This window comes from Vipera berus (assembly GCF_964194415.1).
Source record: "Vipera berus genome assembly, chromosome: 2".
In the NCBI taxonomy this organism is placed as follows: domain Eukaryota; kingdom Metazoa; phylum Chordata; class Lepidosauria; order Squamata; family Viperidae; genus Vipera; species Vipera berus.
The window spans coordinates 235,746,257-235,771,223 of record NC_138203.1 but is presented as its reverse complement, the minus strand read 5'-3'; the positions used below and the strand labels follow the sequence as shown (position 1 = coordinate 235,771,223).

Sequence of the window (24,967 nt, the reverse complement as noted above, 5' to 3'; positions counted from 1 at the left end):
TACAGGATCAACCTTAAAAGTATGCTAGCTTAAAGCAGTGCTGATAGTTTTTCCAGCTTTTCTCTTCTTTCCTGAATGTTGTAAGAATTCTATCCATACAAAGGGGGATGAAAGAGAGGCAAGGTAGAGAATACCGTCAAGGGTAGCGTGCACTGTTAGCAGAAGACTTGAAAAATCTTCTCTTGTCAATTCTAGCTGATGGAGTAGTATGATAGAATAGTGACGGGAAGTTAAACTTTCAGCCATCTTCTAGCCCACCAACCTGTCACTTGGACTATTCTGGACAGAAATTACCAGTCATACAGAAGACTAATAGACTGTTCTGCAGTTTTTCCAGTACTTTTGGTTAGCAAAGGAAGTGAAAGAACCCTTTTCAATTTCATTCCCCCACCTCTCAGGCTATAAATATCGCAAAGAAATGCTGGTAGCAAGTGGCAAAGCATCTGCAAGCTTTGCATGGGATAGGGGAAAAAACGGCATTACAGGAGTCATAATGGCATTGCCACACTTCATCTGTGTGGGATTAGTATCCACATAGTATTAGTTCCCATGTGTAATATTAGTACCAGTTTATAAATACTTAGTAAGACCACATCTGGAATACTGCATCCAGTTTTGGTCACCACATTACAAAAAAGATGTTGAGACTTTGGAAGAAGTGCAAAAAGGAGCAACTAAAATGATGAATGGCCTGGAGATTAAAACATGAAGAATGATTGCAGGATTTGGGTATGGCCATTCTAATTAAAAGAAGGACTAGTGGGGACATGATAGCAGTAGTCCAGTATTTGAAAGGCTGCCAGAAAGAGGAGGGGGTCAACTTATTTTCCAAAGCACCAGAGGGCAGGACAAGAAACAATGGATGGAAACTAATCAAGGAAAGAAGCAACCCAGAATTAAAGAGAAACTTCCTAACAGTGAGGACAATTAACTAGTGGAACAGATTGTTGTCAGAAGTTGTGGGTGCTTTATCACTGGAGGTTTTTAAGAAGAGACTGGGCAGTCATTTGTCTGAGATGGTATAAGGTCTCCTGCTTGAGCAGGTGGCTGGACTAGAAGACCTCTAAGGTCCCTTCCAGCTCTATTCTGATTGATTGGAGAAACGCAGGAGCTTCTCCAAGGAGATCTAATTATTTTGAAATACCTCTTTCAGGACAGAGTTGTATCTATTCAAATTGGGATGTCCCTTTGTAGGATAAGAGGTAGGGACAAGCAAGTGAAAGTACAACCTGCTCAGTAGCTGAAATTTTATTTTATTCACATCTTTGTTAAAGATTTCTAAAAGAACATAAAAACTAACACGAACTAATATAAAGCAAGAAAAAAGAAATCAAAAAGAGGTTTTGCAAGAAGAAAGTAGAAAACACAGAAAAGAAAAAATGGCTTGCAATTTTTTTAGAGCAGTTATAATTAATTATAAGTTTACTTATTACTCTATGATTACAACATACCTCTCTTCTTTGTATAATCTATCCTGTTTAATCATCAAAATAATGCTTTCCAAACATTCTTAATCAGTGCCTTTACTAAATTATTTTGAAAAAAATATTTTATTTTATTTTTTACAATCATTTGCTATTGTTTCTTTCTGTAGCAAAATTCTGCTCGTCTTCATCTAAAAAATTATTTCTTGTCAAATAAATATGTTTATGAACTGAAAAAGTCTTTGGTAATATCTTTCCTTTGAAATCTTAGTGGGCAAATTCTTCGAAATCCAAATAATATCAATTGTTGAAGAAGGTTTACATCTTTCAGAAAAGTAAGTATATTTTCTTGAATCACAATTTTTCTGTTTCCATACACTAATTGGTCTTAAATTATCCATCAAATTAAAAAAAAGGTAATTTGTTCTGAGTAATTCCAATATTTTTTTCATAAATTCTGTTCAGTTGTGGGAAGGTTTCACCATTCCAATCCAATATCAACCACCAATTTTCATAGGAAAAACCTATTAATCTCCCCATAAGGGATTTATAAAACACTACCAGCCAAGGAAAATGTGGGAACTACACTGTGCATTCATGTCCTTAATAAACAGTCAGATGTCCTCCCAAATTTTATTTATTTTTATTTATTTTATTTAGTTATATTTATATACCGCCCTATTCCCTGAGGACAAGGAAGATGTGCAGACAAACCTGTGATACCTACAGGAGCATTTTGCTTCTGTCGTAAGGACAAAAATTATATTATATTATGCTCCAGGTTTCGCCACTTCAAACTGCATATACAAGAGACAGAGCTAGTTTTGTGACACTGCAATCATTCTGCCTACCTCCACCGAAAGTCCCCCACCTCCAACCATTGCTAGTCATGCTTAACTTGGGTCAATTGAAATAAAAAGAACTTAAATTAGTCATGACTTATTCAAATCTCACTGTTTCCAATGTGTCTACTCTACGAATGGAGAAGTTTGAATCCAATTCACTATTTATAACCTGCCTCTTAATTACAGGGATTCATGCAGCAGCTACCAAAAGGGTATATATGTAATCATCAACAAATGACGCAATCAGCAATCTAAACCAAAGATAGCAGTAGAATCAAATAACAACAAAAGACAAGGATAAGCAACATTTTTAGGTCCTTTCTGGAGAAAGAACGATTGGAAACACTTGAATTCAGAGATAAATATGCCGTGATCAAGAAGAATATATTCTACTTTGACATCTAGCTCATAAAGGCAGGTTGTTCTGAAGTCATACAATAAATTTATATAAAAATGTCATGAAATTAGCAATTTTATTTTTTTCTGAATAAAGCCACAATTCTATGCAAAATTTATGTCCTGAACAAAGAAACTAATCTGCATTTTTAGGTCATGGTATTTATTCTCTAAGCTTATTAATATGCTACAATATGTATTTCAAGTTTCAGTGTAAAAATTCAAGGCTCCTAGAACATAATTACTCACTTAGTTTGAACACTTAAAAATTAAATGCCCCATGTGTGCGGGGATCACTTAATAAAAACTGAAACAAATTCACATTGTAACCTGACTCATTCATGTGAAGGTCCACTGCAAAGCCATGCAGAACCAAATTCATGTGTTACATGACTATCAGGACAAATCGTGGAAATGGCTTCCAAACCATCTTTCTGAGTACCAAATGTTTTCATCACATGTCTAATCAGTGTGGGTATTTTCTATACCAGCTTTAACAGCAGACATATCTTCATGGATTGTTCTTTTTGGGAGTTGGGAGTCATCCATTTCTGAATCATGAGAATGGGTTGGGGTTACAATAGCTACCAAGCTGCAACATCAACATTCTACTAGAAGCTTGTGACTAAATTCCATGTGATCTAAAACACATGGCTGCCACCCACATCACCCAGTAAAGAAGACAATCAATGTGACATCATACTCTACATTTTCCTGGCCATCCTCCTGCACATTGCAGCCAATTAAATTGCACAGGGACAGGCAAATGTAAAATGTGATGATAGTCTTTTTCAACAAAACAACAAAACAAAACGAAACAAAAACAACGGACAGAGCACTGGAATGGCAGGTCTCACATAATTAATGTAACATGTGGTTTAGCACTTAAAGATTTTCATCTGGTACAATTTTGCTTGCTACAGAGAAAGGCAAGACATCATGCAACTGCAAGCACTGCACAGCTGGACCAACTATTGAATGCTGTTCATTATAAAGGCATCACATTCCATTACATATTGTCTGCCCACCCACTAAGAAAGTGTCGAAGGGCAAGAGGATTATCATGCAAAGCTCTAAAAAATTGGAAAGGCAAACTGGAAGGGCTTCCAATTATTTTTTGTGTTATATGTAGGGTGCTTCTCAACAAAGATGGGACACATTTTGGAGGAAAGGCCTAACCCAATTGTCAATGGTGATTTATTTATTCAATTTCAGTGCCACTGAACCTCTGACTGATTCAAGGCAGCCCACAGCATAAGAAATCAATTTAATATTAAACAAGATGGTGTATTCAAGTGAACAACACAGAAATAAACAATATTGGAACAATGTTGTTACAATTACCCTATCCCAGAGCCTAGGATACAGAAGTCACAACCAAGCAACATGCATCCTATGGACTGCATGCAACTCTTCCAGCTCCATTTGTTTAACCAAACAGCCCTAAAGACATTAGAAGATTGTGCTAGTAGGGTGATTTGTTTTCCCAGAGTGTCTTTAAAAGTAAAATCCATGTTAATTCTTCTCTAAGAATTTTTGCCTTAAAATACTTCTAAATATTATAAAATGTATTGTTAAAAGAGTTAAAAATTTCAGCCTTCCCTATTCAAGTTACTTCGGTGGGCCACTTCAATAATCTTTGTAATACTCTGGAGACTAAAAACCATTTTTAAAGGATGTGCAGGCATGGCTGTGAAAAAAATAGCTCTCTCTGGCCTACTAAATGCATTTAATTTAAAAACTCGACAACGCACTGGAATGTAGGATATTTCCACAATATTTTATGGTTCTGAACCAGTTTTTTTTCATCTTCATATTTGTAGATCATGTGCACCTAAAGAAAAATTTACAGCTATTTTCAGGTTGCTGAGCTTAGTGAGTATGAATTAGTGCTATCTGGAGAACCAACTTTCATGTCTACATAAACTAGCACAGTCTGGGTCAGAGTACTGAATTCTTACTTTAACATCACAGGGAGCAAAGGCATCATCTTGAAATCTTTTCTGACATGCATTGAATGTCAAGTTTTAATTTATTTCTGGAGAGAAAGGCTATTATGCATTTTTAAATTGCCAATGGAGATGAAATACATTAATCATGTATATGAAGAGCAATCTTATTCAGCATATGGAAGAGAGTCTACTAGAGCATTCTTGGATGCTACACTTTCTGACGGCTGTGAAAACAGAATGAAATACACTTTTGGGGATTTTTTGTGAGTCAAAGGAAAAGCATGAACTCGGAATCTTAATCATGATTCATTTTTTCAGTGCTCTATATTTTACATAGAGTATACCAATTTATAATGTACCAGTGCAGGTTTTATCAGATATTTTATCAATGTTTGCTGATTTATATTTGTCTCTCTAGATTTTGATACTCTCCTTAAGAAGTGCAGTGGAAGAGGGCGAGCAAGGTTGAAATTCACTGATCTTAAGATTTCCATTTCCATGATTTGTAGGTTGGTATAAGTATGATCTGTCCCAAAGGCAGAGTGCCCAATTTCTGGTGGAAGCATCGCTTCATATTTGCTAGCAATGAACGTGGCTGATACCCAACCAGTTGTTGCATCCTCTTAGCTACTTTGTTATTCTGCAGAACCCAATGGATTATGGCAACACTCATGTACATGGTTTTTTTTGCAAGAGTTTGAATTTTATCTGAACTTGCAGAGGCCAGTCAATTAGGATGGTCTGCATATTTCCAGTAATCTCCTGACCTGCCAAGTAGTTTGCTCTCACCAATTGCTGACCCTCAGGAACCTTCAAATAATTGTAGATGTCCTTTACATATTCACTACAAAGACATCATTTGTGGAGGTTTTTTAAGAAGAGATTGGACAACCATTTGTCTGAAATGTTATAGGGCTTCTTGCTTGAGCAGGATATTGAACTAGAAGAACTCCAAGGACCCTTCCAACTCTGTTATTTTGTTGAATAGTCTTAAAAGTGAAGAGTAAACACTGTAACAGGACATACATATATCCTCCCAGTGGACGATAAACAATCCACCAACCAAGTGCAACCTGGATTGCTTTTGCAACCTGTACAATTCTCCCAGAGTGGGGGGAAAAAACAAAGAAACAATTAATTTTAGGGAGGCTGCAAAATGTTTTAATAAGCAAAGTAGATGCTTTAAGTCTTAACATCTCTCAACCACTCCAAAAATTCAGCCACTAGAAATTGTACTGTCCATGTGTCAGGCAAAAGTGGGTGTGTTTCTTGAACTACCACAGAAGCTGTGCATTGCACTGCTGAGTCAATAATATAACATGTGCTCTAATGTGAGTCATGATTTTGTGTTGATTTAAACAGTATAACTAATTCAGCATTTCTTTTTTCTAACTAGATACTCTGTCTGTCAACAGCTTTTCCACGTATCTGGTCTGATTCAGTCCCAAAACCAGAATATAAATTAAACTATGTACATTTTAATACATCCAAAACATTTATATGTATTATTTATGTATCTTATGGAATTCCATGTAATTTATTTCTAAGTGAGTATATTTTATCTTCATGGACTTTTCAAATAATTTCCACTTGTACTTCTTAACGTTTATGTTGAGAAGTCAAGTAATCTGACTTATCAACTAAAGAAAATAAGTTAAGGGACCCACAAAAAAAAGGAAGCTAGATGTTTTCAATGTCTTTAAACTCTTTTGGTATCAGTGCCTTAATGCAACACAGCATGATGGTGCCAGGCATCTGAACTCTTGCACTTGTGTTTATTAATTTTTCAGGAAAAATTAAACTGACCTGCCCCTCAGATGGTATCGCTAGATGGGTCAAGGCTACTGTAGAAAGAACAACAGTGAGAAAGGAAGAAAAATCCTTAAAAAGTCATGGTATGCTGAAATTCATTTTTGCACCCGAATTGAAAACAGACAAGGAAATCAACCCTCATTTGTAGCATAGCTGGCAACTACCAAACCAAAACATACATGTACATCTACAGCAATGCCAAAATAACAACTCTAGTTTATGCCTCAAGCTGTTATTCATTTACAAGAGAATATGCTTTATGTGTGTTCTTCTTTATTAAAAATAGATAAATTATAACACGTTTGAAAGGCACTTTACCAAAGACTCAAATGCTTAAAAACAAATTATAACCATGCCTATGCTGCATCTCATAGCTATTATTCTATCAAGATCAATTGTATATTAAGAATCATAATTATTTTCATATACACATATATACATAAATAGAAATTACAACTACTTGTATGGAAGAAGTGATACCCAAGTACACAAAGAAATGAACTTTTGTTTATACAATGGTAATTTCTCTTTGTCCTTTGCTGCATCTCTAATATCTCCTGAAATTTCTTCTGAAGTCTCCGTCAATCATCAGACTGCAAATAAAGAAATAAGACTGCAAAGGCTTTTCCATCAGTAAACTACATGTGAAATGACCATGTCATTTGTATATGAAACATGCTCACATTTTTATAGGTATTTTTCGGGAAAAAGTATTACTACCAGCATTGAACTTAATGCATATGTATGCCACATTCTAATTCAGCAGTGGGAAACTTTTCAAATGTATGTGTGTTTGTATGTATTATGGATGAGTGAACAAGGTGCTGGAGAAATGATACCACATTGGTGGATGTTGATGAAATTTTCTGGATTATGTCTTGAGGAATTGAAATGAGTTTTTATACAATTTTAGTATACTTAAACCTACCTCATATTACTTTTTTGTTTTCTTTTTCTATCACCAACTGTAATGGGATATCACTCTTTTATTGTTTGGAAAGTTATTGCCAAATTTGGGCTATGTAATTTCAGAGAACTCCAGGGACAATAAAAATGGATGTCTGGGGGTTACTTCTGCTCTACAGATTGTCCACTCCTACTCAATTCAACAAGAAGTATAAGTTCATGGATTGTAGCCATTATCATCATACCAGGTAAATATAAAATGCTGTTTATAATGAATCAAATCATTATTTTGTATTGTTCATGGCTAGAAGGCAATCTCCTAGATTTTTAAATTATTCAGTTCTAGTTCTACCTGCTAGGATCTAAATCTGCACTCTATACTGAGCTATAGATTTTCTCAAGGCTATTTTCTACAAAGCCTTCTGGTTACTGAGTGATTCTATAACAGGGAACTGCAATATAATAGTTTGGCCAACAGCAGAGAGTCTAGAGAGCCTGCAGATGTGGTTTCAAAACTGGATGTTTATCTACATCAGGGGTCTTCAAACTTGACCCTTTTATGACTTGTCGACTTCAACTCCCAGAATGCCTCAGCCAAGCATGCTGGCTGAGGAATTCTGGGAGTTGAAGTCCACAAGTCATAAAAGGGTCAAGTTTGAAGACCCCTGACCTAGATGGATTGACTAAACTTTGTGTTCAAATAAGAGAAACAGAGAAGGAAGAGTATGATTTAAATTGAATAATGGAGGGACCTTCCTAGCCATGGATTTAAGATTTTTCACAATAGGTCTCCAGCAGATAGTATTCCCTCTAACTGCCTAAACCCAGCTCCTCCCAATGCATGCAGCACACTGGACCTGCTACATACCAAGAGGGTGGACTATACCAACTAGAAACACTTCAATCTTTTCTACTTCTAGTACTTTATAAACACTTCCCAGTACATCACAGAATAAAAATGAACTTTTTGGTTAGTGTTCTTGGACCCCAAATGTACTTCTGCATAATAGTTCTCAACCTACAACAGTTCGCTTAGTGACTATTCAAAGTTACAACAGTACTGAAAAAAGTATGACCATTTTTCACACTTAAGATGGTTGCAGCATCCCCATGGTCATGTGATTTGCATTTGGATGCTTGACAACTGGTTCATGTTTATGACGGTTGCAGTATCCTAGGGTCACATGACCACCTTCTGACAAGCGAACTCAACGGGGACGCCAGATTCACTTAACCGTGTTACTAATTTAAAAACTGCATTTGTTACTAATTTAACAAATGTTTCAAGAAAAATCATAAAATGGGGCATACTCACTTAACAAATTTCTCACTTAGCAACTTAAATTTTGGGCTCAATTGTGATTGTAATTGAGGACTACTTGTATTTACAGTTGGTAACTGATTGCTTAATAAGGTGAAGAAGGTGAAGCTACACAATTCATCAGTTAAAAATCTTGTATGCATGGCTTAACATCATTATGGCTTGTTATAGAAGCCACCACCAGGCTTAGGGCAGAAAATTATTTATTTAGTGTATGGCATATCATACAGTGACTAGTATTATGTATTAACATTTCACCTAAATTAGTAAAACACAATAAAATATTAATGCTAAAAAGATCTATGTTCAAATACCAATGTCTAGCCCGGTGGTGGCAAACCTATGGCTAGGCCATCTAACCACTGACGTGCAGCATCATTCATATTAAAAAAAAAAATCATATTCTGGACCATATATGCCTTCAGCTTACACCTGATCACATTGTGATCTACAATTTGACATGGCACCCTGCAGTCACATGAGGGGAGGATACTATGCCCCATTTATACAGAGAGTCTTGGTAATGCCATGTAAGGTGTGAATCCTATTCAGGATTGTCAATTGCTGATGTGATAGTTCAAAGCCTGGCTGCTTTTTTCTCTTCTATTGAAATGTACACTTAAAATCTATACTTACTTCAATAAATTTAAAAATATCAGTCTTTCTATTTTTAAATCTATTACAGAATGAACCTGTAGACCTTTGTTAGAACTTTCACCAAAAGTCACAAATACTTTTAGCACAATTCTCCTAATATATACATTTTCCTAACATTTTTGTACCATAATGGATTTTGACAGGCTATTTTACTTAATTAACAACTTTTCTCTCTAACTTTAATGTACACACTTTTGTGTCCATCATTTCAATAAGAGAACTCCCCTCTCAAAAGAATTTTAATTTCAAATGCAGTTTGATTTGATTTGATTTGAAAAATGCAAATTACCTAAGTTTTTATTAAAGTGAAAATAAAACAAATTTCTCTTATGAATTGATTTCAACAAATTCAATGGGCCTTATATCTGAATTGAGGGAAAGGACTGGGCTGCATATTCAACTAATTTTATTGAAACCAAACCATTTCAATATGTATCCATTGTGCATTATTTTAATTTGCAGAGTGGAATTTAGAGTGGATGGAGTTTTCATGACAATCTTACAATACGGATCAAGGGTTTAGTACTTACCTTTTAATATCTGACCTATAATTAATTATGAAAATGAAAAATATGGATATATTTATTACAAGAAGGCTCTCCATGAAAATGGCAGGATACTTTTAAAAATACTGCTTTTTTAAGCATACACTGTTTTTCCTATTTGAACTTTTCTCTACTTCTTTTTGAAATCATATATAAGAAATCCGGTTCTTAACTCTGAAATTTGTTTTGGGAGTTATGGTCCATGAGTCGATCTAACTCCTGGTGACTCAGTAACAAGTCATAGATTTTTAGACATAGCTTGCCAGTTCTTTTTTTCCTAGAGCTGAGAGACACAGATTGGACCAGACACCCAACTAACTTTGAGGCTTAAGGCAGGACAAGAACTTGTGGTGTTCCCCCCCCCCCCACCTCTAGCCAATGCCTTTAATGACTATCCCAATTCTCAGTTCAACTTTTCCACATTTATCCCAAGATACAAAATTTAACTACTTCAACTATTTATTGCTTCTTCCAGATTCCTATTTCTTGTAACTTGGCAAAGGAAATGTATCACAACTCTATACAGTTTGAGAGAGAAATGTAAAATGCTACTGACGTTACAGGGAATGCATAATTAATATCTTGTAATACAGTCCTAAAATTGGCTAATAGTATTGAGGGACAAATCATTGCTCTCTATATTTAGATAGGATTGCATTTTGTTTTCTGTGAGCTTGAGAACTCTGGATAAATGAACAACAGCCATTGTTTGCTGGGTCTGAGTTTTTCCCTTAAGGGAATTATCAGTTATCTTCATCCTTAAACAATGTCATTTGCTTTCACCTTATCTAGGCATCGCTATTTAGAGAGAGGATAGTACTGTATTTTCATACAAATGGATTTATTACAAACACCAGAAATTCAAAATAAGATTGAGTTCTTAAGCCAACAGTCAGCTTTTAAAATGTTGTATATTTTATTCCATTGCATGAACAGCATAATGATGCATTTCTTTTAACTAAAACATAAAGGGAACATTTGGTATAGTTTAGTGATTTTTATTTGAGCTCCTTTTAATAAGTATTTGTTTTCTGTAAATCTAGCATCTCTCAATGGACAGATGTCTACTCTTGTATCATATAATACAAGGTTTGGAAAGGACTTTGGAGATATCTTATCCAATCCTTGTCTTGTACAAGAATCCATTGTACTTTCTACCTCTGACAGCCAGCCTTCCAGTCTTCAGTTGAGTCTACCTGAAGTAGTTGTTCCTTTGCTGAAGAACTCTCTTCATTTAAGATATTTTTATGCTGTCCAGCTGAAAGCTATTTCCTAATTTAAATCTACCACTTATTACATTTTCTTGAAAAAATACTGAACAATTCTACCCATCTTCTACATGGCAGTCCTTGGTATTACCATTTTTTTAAAAAAAAAATTCTTCATGCTCACTCTCTGTACTTGCTCCTCTTAAATTTTCCCTCCTAGATCTTATCCCTTATCATCTTGGTTGTTCTTCTCTACACATACTCCAGTTTGTTAATGTCTATTCTGAAATCCAGGGTCCAGAACTATTCTAGATGCGGTGAGACCAACACAGAATAAATAGAAATGACGACTTCCCTTGATTTTCACACTTATACTTCTGTTTATGCAGGCTAAGATTGCACTTGTTTTTCCAATGATCAAGATACCTATTTTTCTTTCACATGTACTGCTTCTGAACATAGTCCTACCTTTCCCATCATCCTATACCTGCCTTTAATTTTTTCCAATCCAAATGTAAACTTAAAATTTTTCCTGCTGATTTCTGCCCATTGTTCCATAAATTCCTAAATGTTGATATTGTGTTCTAAGATAGGACTTTTTAAATCGAGTTCCATTTGATCCATGAGGGACTAAAGGGAGGAAAACTTTCTCTCAAAAGGATTAAAGGTTGGGAAAAACCCACTAAACTTCAAAAACATTCAGCTACTCAATGCTGCCTTGATTCTACAGTACTCTTCCCCTTTCACTGGTTGTACATTACCAGTGTTTGCACGTGCTCCACGAACAAGACAACTGGCTGCCTTTTCCTTGCTGGATGCACCCATACAAAACTTGACGCCCTGCCTACATTATTTTGAATGCTGCAAGAGCAATCATGGTGGATCCTTTCCTCCTTCTTCACTTTCCATATTGCAGACATATTTTTGCATATGTGCATGCGTGCCCCAATTCCCCAATTAATAATCAAGGTGACATTGTGAGCACACATTCTTTGAAGTAAACCCCTTTGATCTATGTGCAAACAGGATTGCACTGCTTGGCTGCAGTGCATGTGTTCCTCAAATGCCTTTGGAGTGCGAATTTCTTTGGAGTAAACAAATAAGAAAACTGTGTTTGCAAAGGCAAGTGGGCAGGAGAAAGCTTAAGTGGCTTCAGCCAGGTGTTCACAATGAAAATAAAATCCATACCATCAACATAGTATAGAAAAAGATAAGAACAGAAAAGGCAAGACAAATTCCAATAGTGTTGTTACTGCGGTTTCATATGGCATAGGTTTTCAGAAATTAAATTTGTCTCATTTCATTATACAAACATTTCCTTGTGTCTAACTTAGAAACTTCTGGATAGAGCTTTTAAAAGAATATCTCGTAATTGCCAATAATCTTGAAATATCTTATGTCACTTGCAACAACATGCTTTTGTGAGACAATCTTCCCTTTATACTCAGCATCAAAAAACAAGTATAAAAATAAGCTAAATATAGAAGATCATCTTTGCTTAGAAGTAGCAGCAATTGTTCCAAATGCTGAACTTTTAACCAAGGAAAAACAATCACATCCCAGGCACTGAACACCAATTTGTAACCATCCAAGTAATTGTAAAATTAAAGTTTATTTTTATACATTGGAAATATTATTTTGAATCTATTATAAGTAGTTTACTTCTATTACCTACTTAGGGTTTTTTGTTATTTTTCAATGTTCTATGGCCTGAAATAGTTAAATCTCTGATATACTGTGCCTCTTATACTAGGTAGTTTGTAAATTTGATAACTGTATACTCTAATTCAAGGGTGTCAAACTCGCAACGTCACGTGACAGGTCGCGACATATTGTGACTTTTTTTCCATTGCCAGCAATGGGGTGGCTGCGGTTTTGACATGACGCATCCGGCCTGTGGGCCGGCAGTTTGACACCCCTGCTCTAATTTCTCATCCTTTAATTTAATTTAATTTAATTTAATTTAATTTAATAATTTAATTTGTATACCGCCCTTCTCCCGAAGGACTCAGGGCGGTGAACAGGGCAATACATAATAAAAACAGGATACAAAAATTAAAAAGTGATTAAACAACTATGCCCGTAATTAATACATATTAAAAATTAAAACTAATTATAAAAAACCCAACCCCATCCCGTCAGACCAGGCCAGCTTGTTCAAAAAAGAAGGTTTTGAGATCGCGCCGGAAGGAGCGAAGGTCGGGGGCCATCCGGAGCTTGACCGGTAAGCGGTTCCATAGGTCTGGCGCGCCCACAGAGAAGGCTCTCCCCCTGGGGGCCACCAATCGGCATTCTTTGATCGGAGGCACCCTGAGGAGGCCCTCTCTGTGGGAGCGCACTCATTAATATCGCACTCATTAATATTAAGAACTCATTAATATCGTGCCACAAAGTAACCTTCATTAAAAGCTGTTTTTTAATTATAACACCAAGATCCTGTAAGTATATTCTGGTGCAAAAGATTTTCAATCATACTAAACACAGTATAGTGTGTGTGTGCATGCAGTACGGAGTTGACTCATTAGTTTCAACTGTTATACTTTAAACTAAATATATTAGATTCAAGTTTGCATTGATAGGCACTACATCTGTAACCTATGATTATAACCTACATTTTATAACTGCATGTCATCGTACATACCTGCTACAGAATCCGATTGCCAAATATTTAACATCTAAGAGTCAGAAATTCTCATTCATCTGTAATAAATCAACTAGTAGAACCTGAATTAATGGTGCTCATCACTAGCAATGACTATTAAATCTAACAAGAATATGGTAGAGAAAACTATAATTTCTGCTCTACTGGGTTATTTCTTGAAGCACATCAGTGCTGATAAAAAAGAAAACTCTTAACGCTAAGAAAATCATCCTCTGGTACTTTGGTGCCAGGGATGCACAATCTTGTCAGTGCCAATGGTACCCCTTGGCCTACGGGCTGCACTCCAAACAGTAATGGGCAGGGCCAAGACAAAAGCTGAATTTGATTTCAGGTACATTAAGGTTATTTAATAAATTCATCTTCTTGTTTTAATTTTTTAAATTACAATTTGGTAACAACTTTGAGAGATCGCCATAGATGGCACCTAAGACTCAAAGGGCCTGGGATAACTCTGTTCCACTGTTTGCAATCAGGTTTCAAGTTTTGATTTCATTGACTATTCATTTATCAGAGTTTCTGCATTCTGCTGCAACACAGAGATCCTCTTACTAAATGTTAACAACACATATTTTATGATTCCTTTCTCACCTCAGAAAACAGCAAAACAAGGGATAATAAACTAATTTTAAATAAGAAAATTAATCCTGTAGAGGTCCTGCTTCTTGTCTCATTTTAGAAACACAGGACTCATTAGTCTGGTCATTTTTATCTTGGTTTTGCAGCAAGAGAGTTGCACGAGGACAAGCAGGCTGGCCCATGAATAGTCACTATTGTTATATCATCCAATATGTGTTTCAAGGGTCAGATATAAACTTCTGACCAGAGGGAGAGGGAGAGGGGAGAGAGAGAGAGAGGGAGGGAAGGAGGAAAAGAAAGAAAGAAAGAAAGAAAGAAAGAAAGAAAGAAAGAAAGAAAGAAAGAAAGAAAGAAAGAAAGAAAGAAAGAAAGAAAGAGGGGGGAGGGAGGAAGGAAGGAAGGGAAGGAGGAAGGGAGGAAGAAAGAAAGATTTTTCAGTTGTTTGGATACAGTTTGGGAAATGTTATCTATGTGTGTAATTCTAACATACAGATGAAGTTCCAAAAAACAATGTGTAGAAAATGCAAGTATCATTTCCCCCCAGAATAATAGCAAGTGTATTAGCTTCCAAATAACAAATGATGTAATTCTCTTTTGTCTATGGAACTCAGAGTAAGCATCTTCCTTAATTGGCATGTGTGAGTTTGTTACATTCAAACATAGGGAAGGCCATTTATTAGTGTTTTAGTTTTTTAAACACAAGAGGCAGTCTCAGATACACAGAAGAAGTAAGCATGCTTTTACCCCAGCAGTCAAATGCTTTATGCAACCATACATGGAAAATAAAAATATATGTATTTAAGAAGCTCTTAATACTTCGAAAGACAGCCATTGAAAGGGCAGTCAACAAAACTGAAATAAATGGAGGAGAAACTGATTGAAGCATTTGTGCGTGTGTGTGTTGCCATATTAACAGAGGAACTTAGAAGTAAATTTCAATGAGTTCAGTGAGGCTTACTTCCACGTAAATGGGCCTAGGATTGTAATCTTAAAGATCTTATATCGGGGTGTCAAACTGCCAGCCTGTGGGCCAGATGCGTCATGCCGAAACCGCGCCCACCCCATTGCCGGCAATGGAAAAAAAGTTGTGATACATCGCGACACATCATGTGATGTTGCAAGTTAGACACCCCTGTCTTATATGAGACTAGGTTTAACCATAGTGAAAATGTACAGCTGCATACTGATTGTATTTAAAAGGTAGGTTTTGTTTCCTTGCATTAACGATTATGAAATTTTATAAACAATGTTGAACTGTTCTGAACTTGTTCTTGTACTGTGCAGCTATAAATTATACATTATCTTGTTTAGTACCAGAAATCTGATCACAGCTTTAAAACAAACATTGTTTCTTGTTATGAGAAATGACTCAGTTACCCCAACCCATGTTACATATCAAATTGATTTGCATTTTAAAAGGACTTAATCACAGTTCACATAAATCAAGTTCAATAAGTTGAAATGCTTCTGCAGGTGGAGAAGCACAGCTGCACTGCTTTACCTCAATATCCAATTATTGTAGAGGGAAGAAAAATCCCACACATTCTGCCATGTACTGAATAAAATGCGCATCCTAAAATAAATCATGAACAAATTTTAGTCTACCCCACAGTATAACAGGTGATGTGTGATCTGCTTGTCCCTTTAACCAAAGCACAAGTGGTTTACATATGTGTCACTGGCTTCCATGTTTCTATGTTGCACTTACCAGGACAGTAATAAGCAACCTAGGACTCCAGAAATTTTGGATTATATCTCCTATAATCATTTTAAGGTGGCCACGTTGACTGTGCCTGGTAAGGAAGAGAGATTCAAAAGAACTGGAGATCTTAAGATTGCTTATCTATACCTAGGAAATAGGAAAGAACATAGTAAGCCAACATTGCACTCAGTAAACCAACTTTCACTCTAAGATTGACCTTAGAAAAGGGGCCCTGCCACAATTCTGCAAAAAAAAAACACCCACCCTCCCCTCTTCCCTTTTTTTCTTTTCCCCAACTCAGCTTAGAGTTTTGTCCTGGTTCTACTGTGCCAGTGGTTCAGCAATGATTGTCACTTGTCAAAATTTCAGTCTTTCTTCATTCCCTTCCTTAATCTGAAATCCAAATGCTTGTGCCTCACCTCTTATTTATCCCTTGCTTACTTACCAAATGCAGGATCAATTTTATTAAATTAATCCCATCTGCTCAGCCAAAGTAAATCTGACAAGAGAGTTTATTAATCACCATATAGTTCGACTTTAAGAATGATTGTGGGAATGGTATGACAATTACCAGGATCTTTTCTTCCATTCATTGTAGCCACAGAAAAAAAAGATGAATGTCTGGAAAAGGTGCTTGAACAGAAAACATACAAGTGATGGGGGTGCTTAAGTGAATGTAAACTGAACTTAGGGAATAGTCATTATTCTTGTCTGTACATCTAACTAAATTTCACTCTAATATCACCTACTTTTCAGTGCCTGCCTTTAACATTAATTGTACTGGAGAAAAGAAGGACTAGGGATGACATGATAACAGTACTTTTTCTAATATCTCAGAGCTGGCCACAAAGAAGAGAGTCACCTGAAGGCAGGACAAGAAGCAATGGATGGAAACTAAACAAAGAGAAAAGTAACCTAGAATTAAGGAGAAATTTCCTGACAGAACCATTCATCAGTGGAACAACTTGCCTCCAGAAGTTGTGAATGCTCCAACACTGGAAGAGATTGGATAACCATTTGTCTGAAATGTTATAGGGCTTCCTGCCTGAGGGTGAGATTAGAACAGGGCTTTTCAACACGTACCACTTGAGGTACATTAACACATGGCAGGTGGTACACAGCCCTGCCTAGCCAAGTGTAGTGAGGGAGGGAAAGAGCCAGCGCAGGCAAGGATTTACTGTGAGAGAGTCCTCTGGAGCTGCAGAGTGGCTGGGGCGAGGCAAAGGCCCCAGGCTCACTTCTGGCTCACCCTCCCCCATGAGAAAGGAGGAGGGGGGACAGAGAAAGAAGAGGCTGTAAAAGGAGGCAGTTTGGGTGGGAGAGAGAGAGAAAAAGAAGCCGCCTTGGGAGGAGGTGGAGTCAGCTCTAGTTGCACTGAAGGGAAAGGAGGAGGCTGGGTGGGGAAGAGGAAAGGAGATCAAGCAGGCCGGCCATGAGCCGATCTGCAACTTCTGTGGCAGCCACCTGTGCTGGTAGTAACAAACAGCAAGAAATGCAGGGGGGAGGGGTAGCCCTCCACAAGGAATGAAGAAATGTAGCAGTGAAGAAAGGCAGCATCAGCTAGAGATGAGACACAGAGGGGGAGAGGGAGATGGAGAGAGGAAGGATTCTTATGTGCTTTTGTGACTTTGAAGTTCTGGGATTTGTGCAATGTGTGCTTTGTGTTCTTAAGGAGTGTTTGGCAATTTCTATTTGGCTGATGGCTGATGTCTCGTGTTAGCTTCTATTGCTTTGCTACTGTTAGCTATAAGTTTTGCTGCAAGAGATTTTGAAGCATATTTCTTCTCAATGGAATTTGCCTGTAGTATTCCTTTACTTATGAATGAAGCCATTTGGAGAGGCTGCCTTAGCCGGCAACCAATACTTACTACTTTTCTTTTTCTTCCTTAAGTGCCAGCTGGGCTTCTTAACTTTCCTTTCTAGCCAGTAGCTAATTATTAAAGGGGAATGTGCCTTTTTAAACTAGTTCACTCAGAAGCTTGTCTTTTCTGTCTCTGGAGGCTTTTCCTTGTTTGATGAATATATGGAAGAGAGAAAATAAGGGCTTTTTTTTCCAAATTCTTCCTTCACAAGGAGGTGGGCATGAGAAAGAGGGAGGCAGGGAAGGAGGGAGGGAAGTCCCGCCTTAGCACTTGGCCACCAGCAGCCCTGCCAGTGACTTTGTTTGTCAAAAGGTTGCAAAAGGGGGTCACATGACCCTGGGACACTGTGACCATCATAAATATGAATCAGTTGCCAAGCATCCAAATATAAATCACATGACCCTGGGCATGCTGCAATGGTCATAAGTGTGAAAAATGGTCATAAGTCATTTCAGCGCAATTGCAACTTTGAACAGGGTTTTTTTTTTGTCATCAAGTTTTTGATACCTTGCTAGGTGGTACTCGAATGTTGCCACATCCTAAAAGTGGTACAATCAGTGAAAAGGTTGAAAAGCCCTGGATTAGAAGACCTCCAAGGTCCCTTCCAACTCTGTTATTCTGTTACACACACGTATGTGTTTAGGAAAAAAATGAATGTGTTTAGGAAAAAAAATGAATGTCTAATCCTAACGAATGTGCCAGAGAGAAAAAAAAGTTCTACACTATTTAAGCAAAAATATTTTATGTGGTTATTTTAGATATACGGTATTACTTTTCTCCTTAGGAAAAAAAATGAAATTCAGAGAAAAGATGCATGCACAATCAAAACTGCTTTTGGCAAATGGCTGGCACATTTTTAAACCTGCATGTCTTCAAATGTAACATTGTGAATGATAGAAGAAGCATGCTGATAAAGTTTATATGTGAAGGCTTATTTTCTTCCTCTTCATGCAGGGAGGTATTTGTATATGAAACAACTTTCACATAGGAAAGGTTCAAAAGTTCTTACATGACTACAGGAAGTCTAGCAGCTCTTAATGTTTTTCTTACAAATTCCAGTAGCCTACATTCAAGAGGAGAAACATAAATGCGAATCTCTTGTGTTATAGCTAACAGAACTACAACTGATTCTTCTTCTGTATCTGAAATTCTCTCAGATTAATAGTACTGTAAAAGTGATTCAAGGCTGACCTCCAATTCGTGCCATTCATCATTTAAAACACAGCAAATCTTCAGAGCTTCTACAGATGAGTCATGAAAATCTACCACATAGTAGAAGACAATTTCTTTCTCCATGTATTTCATGACTGTCCCATGAAAGTTGGCTGCAGTTGACAAATTATTCCCCAGCAACCTATAATCTCTCTCTCAAACCCTGCCAGCACAATACAATAGAGGCTAAAAATAAATGGTTCCACACAGTTAAGAGCCACTTGTAAGTGAACAGAACTGATCATGTTTACTTTGTTTTCAAAAACCAGGACACTCTTGCTATCAATTAACCACTTGGGGTATGCAAAGCTCTAGCAGACAAGCTACCAGAGGCCTGAAATGCCAAGTTCTAACTTCCACTTCTTTACCATCCTTTCATTTCTTGATCAAAGACTCATGTGAACAACACTAATTTGCTTAGAAATTAAACACAAAATGGGGAATGCAGTCCAGCAACTCAATGAAGAACACTGTAGGCAGTTAATGATTAATTAGCATTATAATAAGAACAGGATAATTTTCATACAAGAAGCTTCTTTCAAGACTGTATTTGTACAATGGCTGAAATCTTTAGGAAGATGCCAGGACTCTCATTATAAGTATTGACCAAAAGTTTTCCACTGGGCTTGATGAAGCTACTGTATGAAACATATAGTCAAAGCCAGACCCAAAGAGATGCTTCAAAGGCAGTTCCAAATCATGTTACCTTTGTCCTCTGACCTTAACAGGACTTAGAAAAAAGCCCCTAAAGCACACAAAGTCAGGGAAAAAGCAATGCTTTTGAAATGACTCTGAAGTTCTAATTTGGAGGATAACTTTGGTTTTGGTGCTGAAGGGAACAAAGCACAAAGATTCTTCAGGTTTGGTTTCTAGGTGAAAGGTCAGAGGCTTAAGATGGGCCCTGAATTAGATGAATGGATTTTTAAATGAATCATACATGAATGATACGGAAAACAGTACATTTTGGTAAAGAAAACAACCCCCAAGTAACTGGAAAAGAACATATTTTGTTGAAAGGAGCACTTTGATTCTTTCTGTGGTTCATAAATGTCACCTACCCGTTAAGTAACTGATACCACAAGCTTTCGTAAAACATCTACATAGTTAAAATCAATAGTTCAGTGTGTCTTGCAACCTGTCCATAAATTCATAGTAATGAACGGAGCACCCTCCCCCCCCCAAAATAAACTAGTATGAAAACTGGAGATGGCCATGCAGAAGCTGTTACATCATGTTTCTCCCATTGCCACTCCACTTTTTAGAAAAATAAGTTAGAATGTTCTCTGATTTGACTTGTGTTTCTGTCTTTATCCTCTGATGAATCATACAAAGTTTATTAACTACTCAAGCCAGAATGCTTTAAAATTTACTAAAATAGAAGAGCTGCTTTGGGATAATTGACTTCCAAAATTGGAGATTGCTTTGCAATATAAAAGTAAAAAAGATTATTCTGAACAATCGTGTCACCTTTTTATGTGCATTACTCTACTCCACAAATAGAACAGTTATTATAAGTCCCAACACAGAAAGAAAATGAGAAAATCCAAACAATATCTTCATTCAGAATATATCCCAGACTTTCTGAATTATACATTACATTTACAAAGACATTATTTCATATGGGATTATGAAAATAGGATTGCCTAATGGCCAATCATTTACTTCTTAAATTACTGTAAATACATTTTGTGTATTAGAGGTCCATATAACCCTATACCCAAAATACAGTAGAAGAATGTCAGTAAATGACAAATTGTAAATAATATGTAAATTGAAAAACCTAGCTACCAAAGACAGATTTATAGCAATTTTAACAGGGCTCTGAAGTTTTGACCCAGACTAGGCTTCACATATCTGTCTTTTGAATATAATACCACTCAATTAAAATACCTATTTCAATGCCAAAACACAGGGTTTACTGTTTCATTTCACTGAACTAAAAGGGAAAGAAAGAATGAGAGAATTATCCAAATTGTCAAACCTTACTCATCTGAGTTGCTTTTACTTATGCAAGTAACAAGTCCTATTCTCATGAGTAGGAGGCTGAATGATTAATAACCAGTTCTTCTCTTATTGCAGAAATATACAGGCACTTGGATGGGTTTAGGAACTGTTACTCAAGAGCAAGATTTCAACCTACTGCTTTAGTTTAGTGCAAATGCTAAAGGATCAAGGTTTCTTTTGCTAAAAGATTGTTTGGGGCAAGGACATTTCTATCATTCCCTGGACTGTTGAACAAACAGCATTGGAACTGAATGAATGGTGTATTTATTACACAGACAACAAATGCATTGTTAAATAGAGCTCACCTTGGAGTAGCAGCTGGCTTCCAGTACCTGCAGAAAAGATACTGCCCGTCAGCATTGACCAAGTGAGGAAGGTCCTGATATGGGATTTTCTGGGGAGTAGACCGTGGAGAATTTTCTTCTGGCATTCTGGCAGAGTGACCTGCAAAACATGGGAAGAAATCAAGACTTGAACAGAACAGGTGGAAGGACTGCTTTTGGAAGAATCTGCTTAGTAGAAGGAGAGGAGTTAACCCATAACTCAACCTGTTCTACTTTTCAAAGATGCAGAAACCCGTGCAGCTGCTTTTCAGACTGAAGTCTCTCTGTCTGAGGCAAAGAACTAGGGGAAACATTCTCAGAGGGGGGGGGGGAAGCAAGAAAAAAAAAACCTCACCACACAGGCTCTTTACTGCCTTTCTCCCCCCCTCTCCACCTATGTTTATTTTCCATCGTTAAAGAAGGAGATCTTACATTTTTTTTAAAAAAAAAACCAACAACCTGCATTTCTTCTAAGCAGCAATCTGCTGCAAATTGGGATGCTCCTGGATGGTTCCAAGAAGCCAGCTGCATAAAAGATTCATCATCTCTCTTTAAAAAAAAAACAACATTATCAAAAGATGAGCACGAGACACACTGTTAAGGAGGTGACTCCCGCTGTCTTGTTGCTATGATCGTTTCTGACATCTGGGGAGGGGAGGGGGGGGGAAAGGCCGGGAGCGTTTTTAAAACATATCCACACGCACACACACAAGAATAGTAACAAACCTGGTTTCATCCTGTGCACGGTTTTGCATTCCAAAGAGAAGCCGGCATTATAAGTCAAATGCAGTCAAGCTAGAGCGCGCCTGCATGCTGACGGCGAACTGCAGAAGCGCCCCTAACAGCCAGCACCCCTGGCGCCTAGCATCAAGCCTTCGCCGTTGCAAAAGGCAGCAAAGCTTCGCCGCTGACAAGAGCTCTTGATCCCCACCCCTTCTTCCCCAAGCTCTTCGGGCTGCCGCCTCGGATCGCCTTTCGCTACGCTGCTTTCTCTCCCGAGCCGCCGTTTTGAAGAGGAAACTAGTCTTAAATCAATTGACCACTTCTTGTTTATTTCATCACTCCCTCCCCTTCCATCTCCAGCAAATCGGGTATGTGGGCTGGAAGAGGAAGGTGGGGGTTGCCCGCGATGAAGAGCTGGGGAAAAGCAACAGTCCCGATTCCTAGCAGCGGCTACCACCAGGCAAACACACACACACACAGAGACTTGAGCAAAGGCACCTTGAACGCGCTTCAGCTGAGAAGCAGCAGAACGGAAACTTCCCAGGCGGGGGCTGGCTGGCTGGCTGCAGGTTGCTTTCAAACTAAATGCAAGTAACAAGAGAGATGAGCCGAACGGTAAGGAACAGGAGGGATTTCACACCACCACCACCCCCCACTTTGCCATCTCTGGGAAAATATCTGGGTGTCCTTTCCACTACCTCGTAGAAAGGGTTGCAACGAAAATATCCCAGAAGAGCCGAGGATTTATTTGAAAAAACCAAGGCTCCGCTCGGGTTCAGGGCTGCGCGTTAGCGCGCACCAAACGGTGCTTTGCAGGCTTTGCAAAGAAACACGCCAGCCCGAAGCTCTGGCCGCCCGCGAGCCGCGCAGCAAGGGAACGCGAGCCGTGCCCAATGGAAGCGCACGTTGCTTGCTCTGGGCTGGGGCAATGGAGGCAGCCGGGAGGAGGGAAGGGCTTAGTTACCAGGTGCTGGGAGGAGTTGGCGCTTGTCGCCCTGTCAGAGCTGGTGGGTGCCAGGCGCCGAAGCGCTCCCTTCGTTCACACGCGTGTGAATGAGAGACCGGCTGAGTCCCTGGAGGTTTTATTCTAAAGCGCAGCGAATAAAAACGCATGTTGTTTTCCTGTCAGGGAAGGCAGGCGCGCCTAAAGGGAGGAGGAACGGCAACGGGAGGCGCTCCCCCAGCAGCGCTCACTTGTGGCCGTGCTGACCTTTCTGCCGCGCCAAGCTTGCGGCCAGATGGTTTCCTGAGGTGCAGGGGGCGGGTCTTTTATTTTTTGCCCAGTACGGAGCGGGACGGGCGCTCGTGCAACAGCCGTCGGCGCGCGCCTCTGTCGGACTTCCAAGGAGCTCGGTGCGCGCCGCTGCTGCTGGTTCGCTCACGGTGCCTCAGTTGGGAATTGATCCTGGGAAGCGAACAGCTGCCCTCCCGTCCCCGGCTACATAAAGCCCGACGTCTTGTAGCTTTTCTGCCCAGGAGGAGGAGACTAGTGCTGAACCGGTGGGGGTGGGGAGTGCGTGTGAATGTTGTTCATCACTAAACGTTTTCTTTCAGATTTTTATCCTGCTTTTTCATGGAACATACCAACTCACAATCGTTCGTTTATAGCAGGGGTCTTCAAACTTGGCCCTTTTATGACTTGTGGACTTCAACTCCCAGAATTCCTCAGCCAGCAAAGCTGGCTGAGGAATTCTGGGAGTTGAAGTCCACAAGTCATAAAAGGGCCAAGTTTGAAGACCCCTGGTTTATAGTGACAGTTTGAAGTTACAGCGGCCCTGATGAAAAAAGGGACTTGGGACCGTGTCTTGCACTTCGCAACTGTTGCAGAGTCCCTATGGTGACATGGTCAAAATTCAGAAGCTTGGGAAATGGTTTATATTTTTGACTGTTGCGGTGTCCCAGGTCACGGGATCACCATTTGTGACTGTCTGACAAGCAAAGTCGATGGGGAGAAGCCAGATTCAATTAACAACCGTGTTACTAACTTAACAACTTCGGTAATTCACTTAACAACTTTGCCAAGAAAAGTCCTGAAATGGGGCAAAACTCACTTAACACCTGTCTTGCTTAGCAACAGAAATTTTGGGCTCAACGGGTTGTATCTCCAGGACTACCTTTACTCTTTCCTCCTCCTCTTTTCCTCACAAGCCTATGAATTGGGCTGAAAAACGTTACTTTGCTGGCAATTTATAGAATATCTGACCTACCCCATCACTGTTGAAATATTTTCCCTCAACAAGATCGGTGTAAAGGCCACAGTGCCCACTGTGTGACACTAATAATTGCTAGTGCAGAAGAGAGATTATAACATTGAAAGGTGAGTGGAGTTTTGCATCTAATTAAGATTAAAAGTTTGAGAACTTGAAGGCCCTGTTTGTTTCAGGACATGAACATCTCCATGTTTGTGAAATAAGAATTTCTGGAAAATTATGCAAAATTATCTGAAATTTTTATTTCACAAAAATAGAGAAGATGTTCATGCCCTGAAAGAAAGAGGGTGTTCACAAAGGCAGTGTATGTATACAATTGATTACACAATTGAAGTTTCATCAGAATACAGAATCGTGTATTCAGTTCTGGATATTACTTGGCAATCAAAATGGTAAAACAACTAGAGCAAGATCCCTTTAAGGAAAGGTAGCACAGACTGGAGATCTTTCACTTGTAAAAAAAAGGCAAACAAATTGGAATATAATAAAAAGGTATAAAATTATGAATAGTTTTAAAAAAGCAGATAGGGAATCTTCTTTCACCAGGCTCAGCAATTAAGCTGAAATGGGATGGATTAACATAAATTCACTCAAGTTAATTCTCTATGACAGTACAAGAAGTTACAA

The 24,967-nt window shown here is 38.3% G+C and overlaps 1 protein-coding gene across 1 annotated transcript in view; it reads right to left on the bottom strand.

Annotated features, from left to right (window-relative positions):
- The window catches only part of MGLL (monoglyceride lipase), a 114,442-nt gene extending 91,222 nt beyond the window's left edge, over positions 1 to 23,220 (bottom strand). Inside the window, exons 1-2 of the mRNA XM_081317742.1 lie at positions 22,134 to 23,220; positions 21,390 to 21,528 (exon numbers count right to left, since the gene is read on the bottom strand). Coding sequence (XP_081173868.1) covers positions 21,390 to 21,528; positions 22,134 to 22,143 — 149 coding nt within the window. The 5' untranslated portion in view covers positions 22,144 to 23,220. The remainder of the gene's footprint in view (positions 1 to 21,389; positions 21,529 to 22,133) is intronic.
- Between the last annotated feature and the right edge of the window lie 1,747 nt (positions 23,221 to 24,967).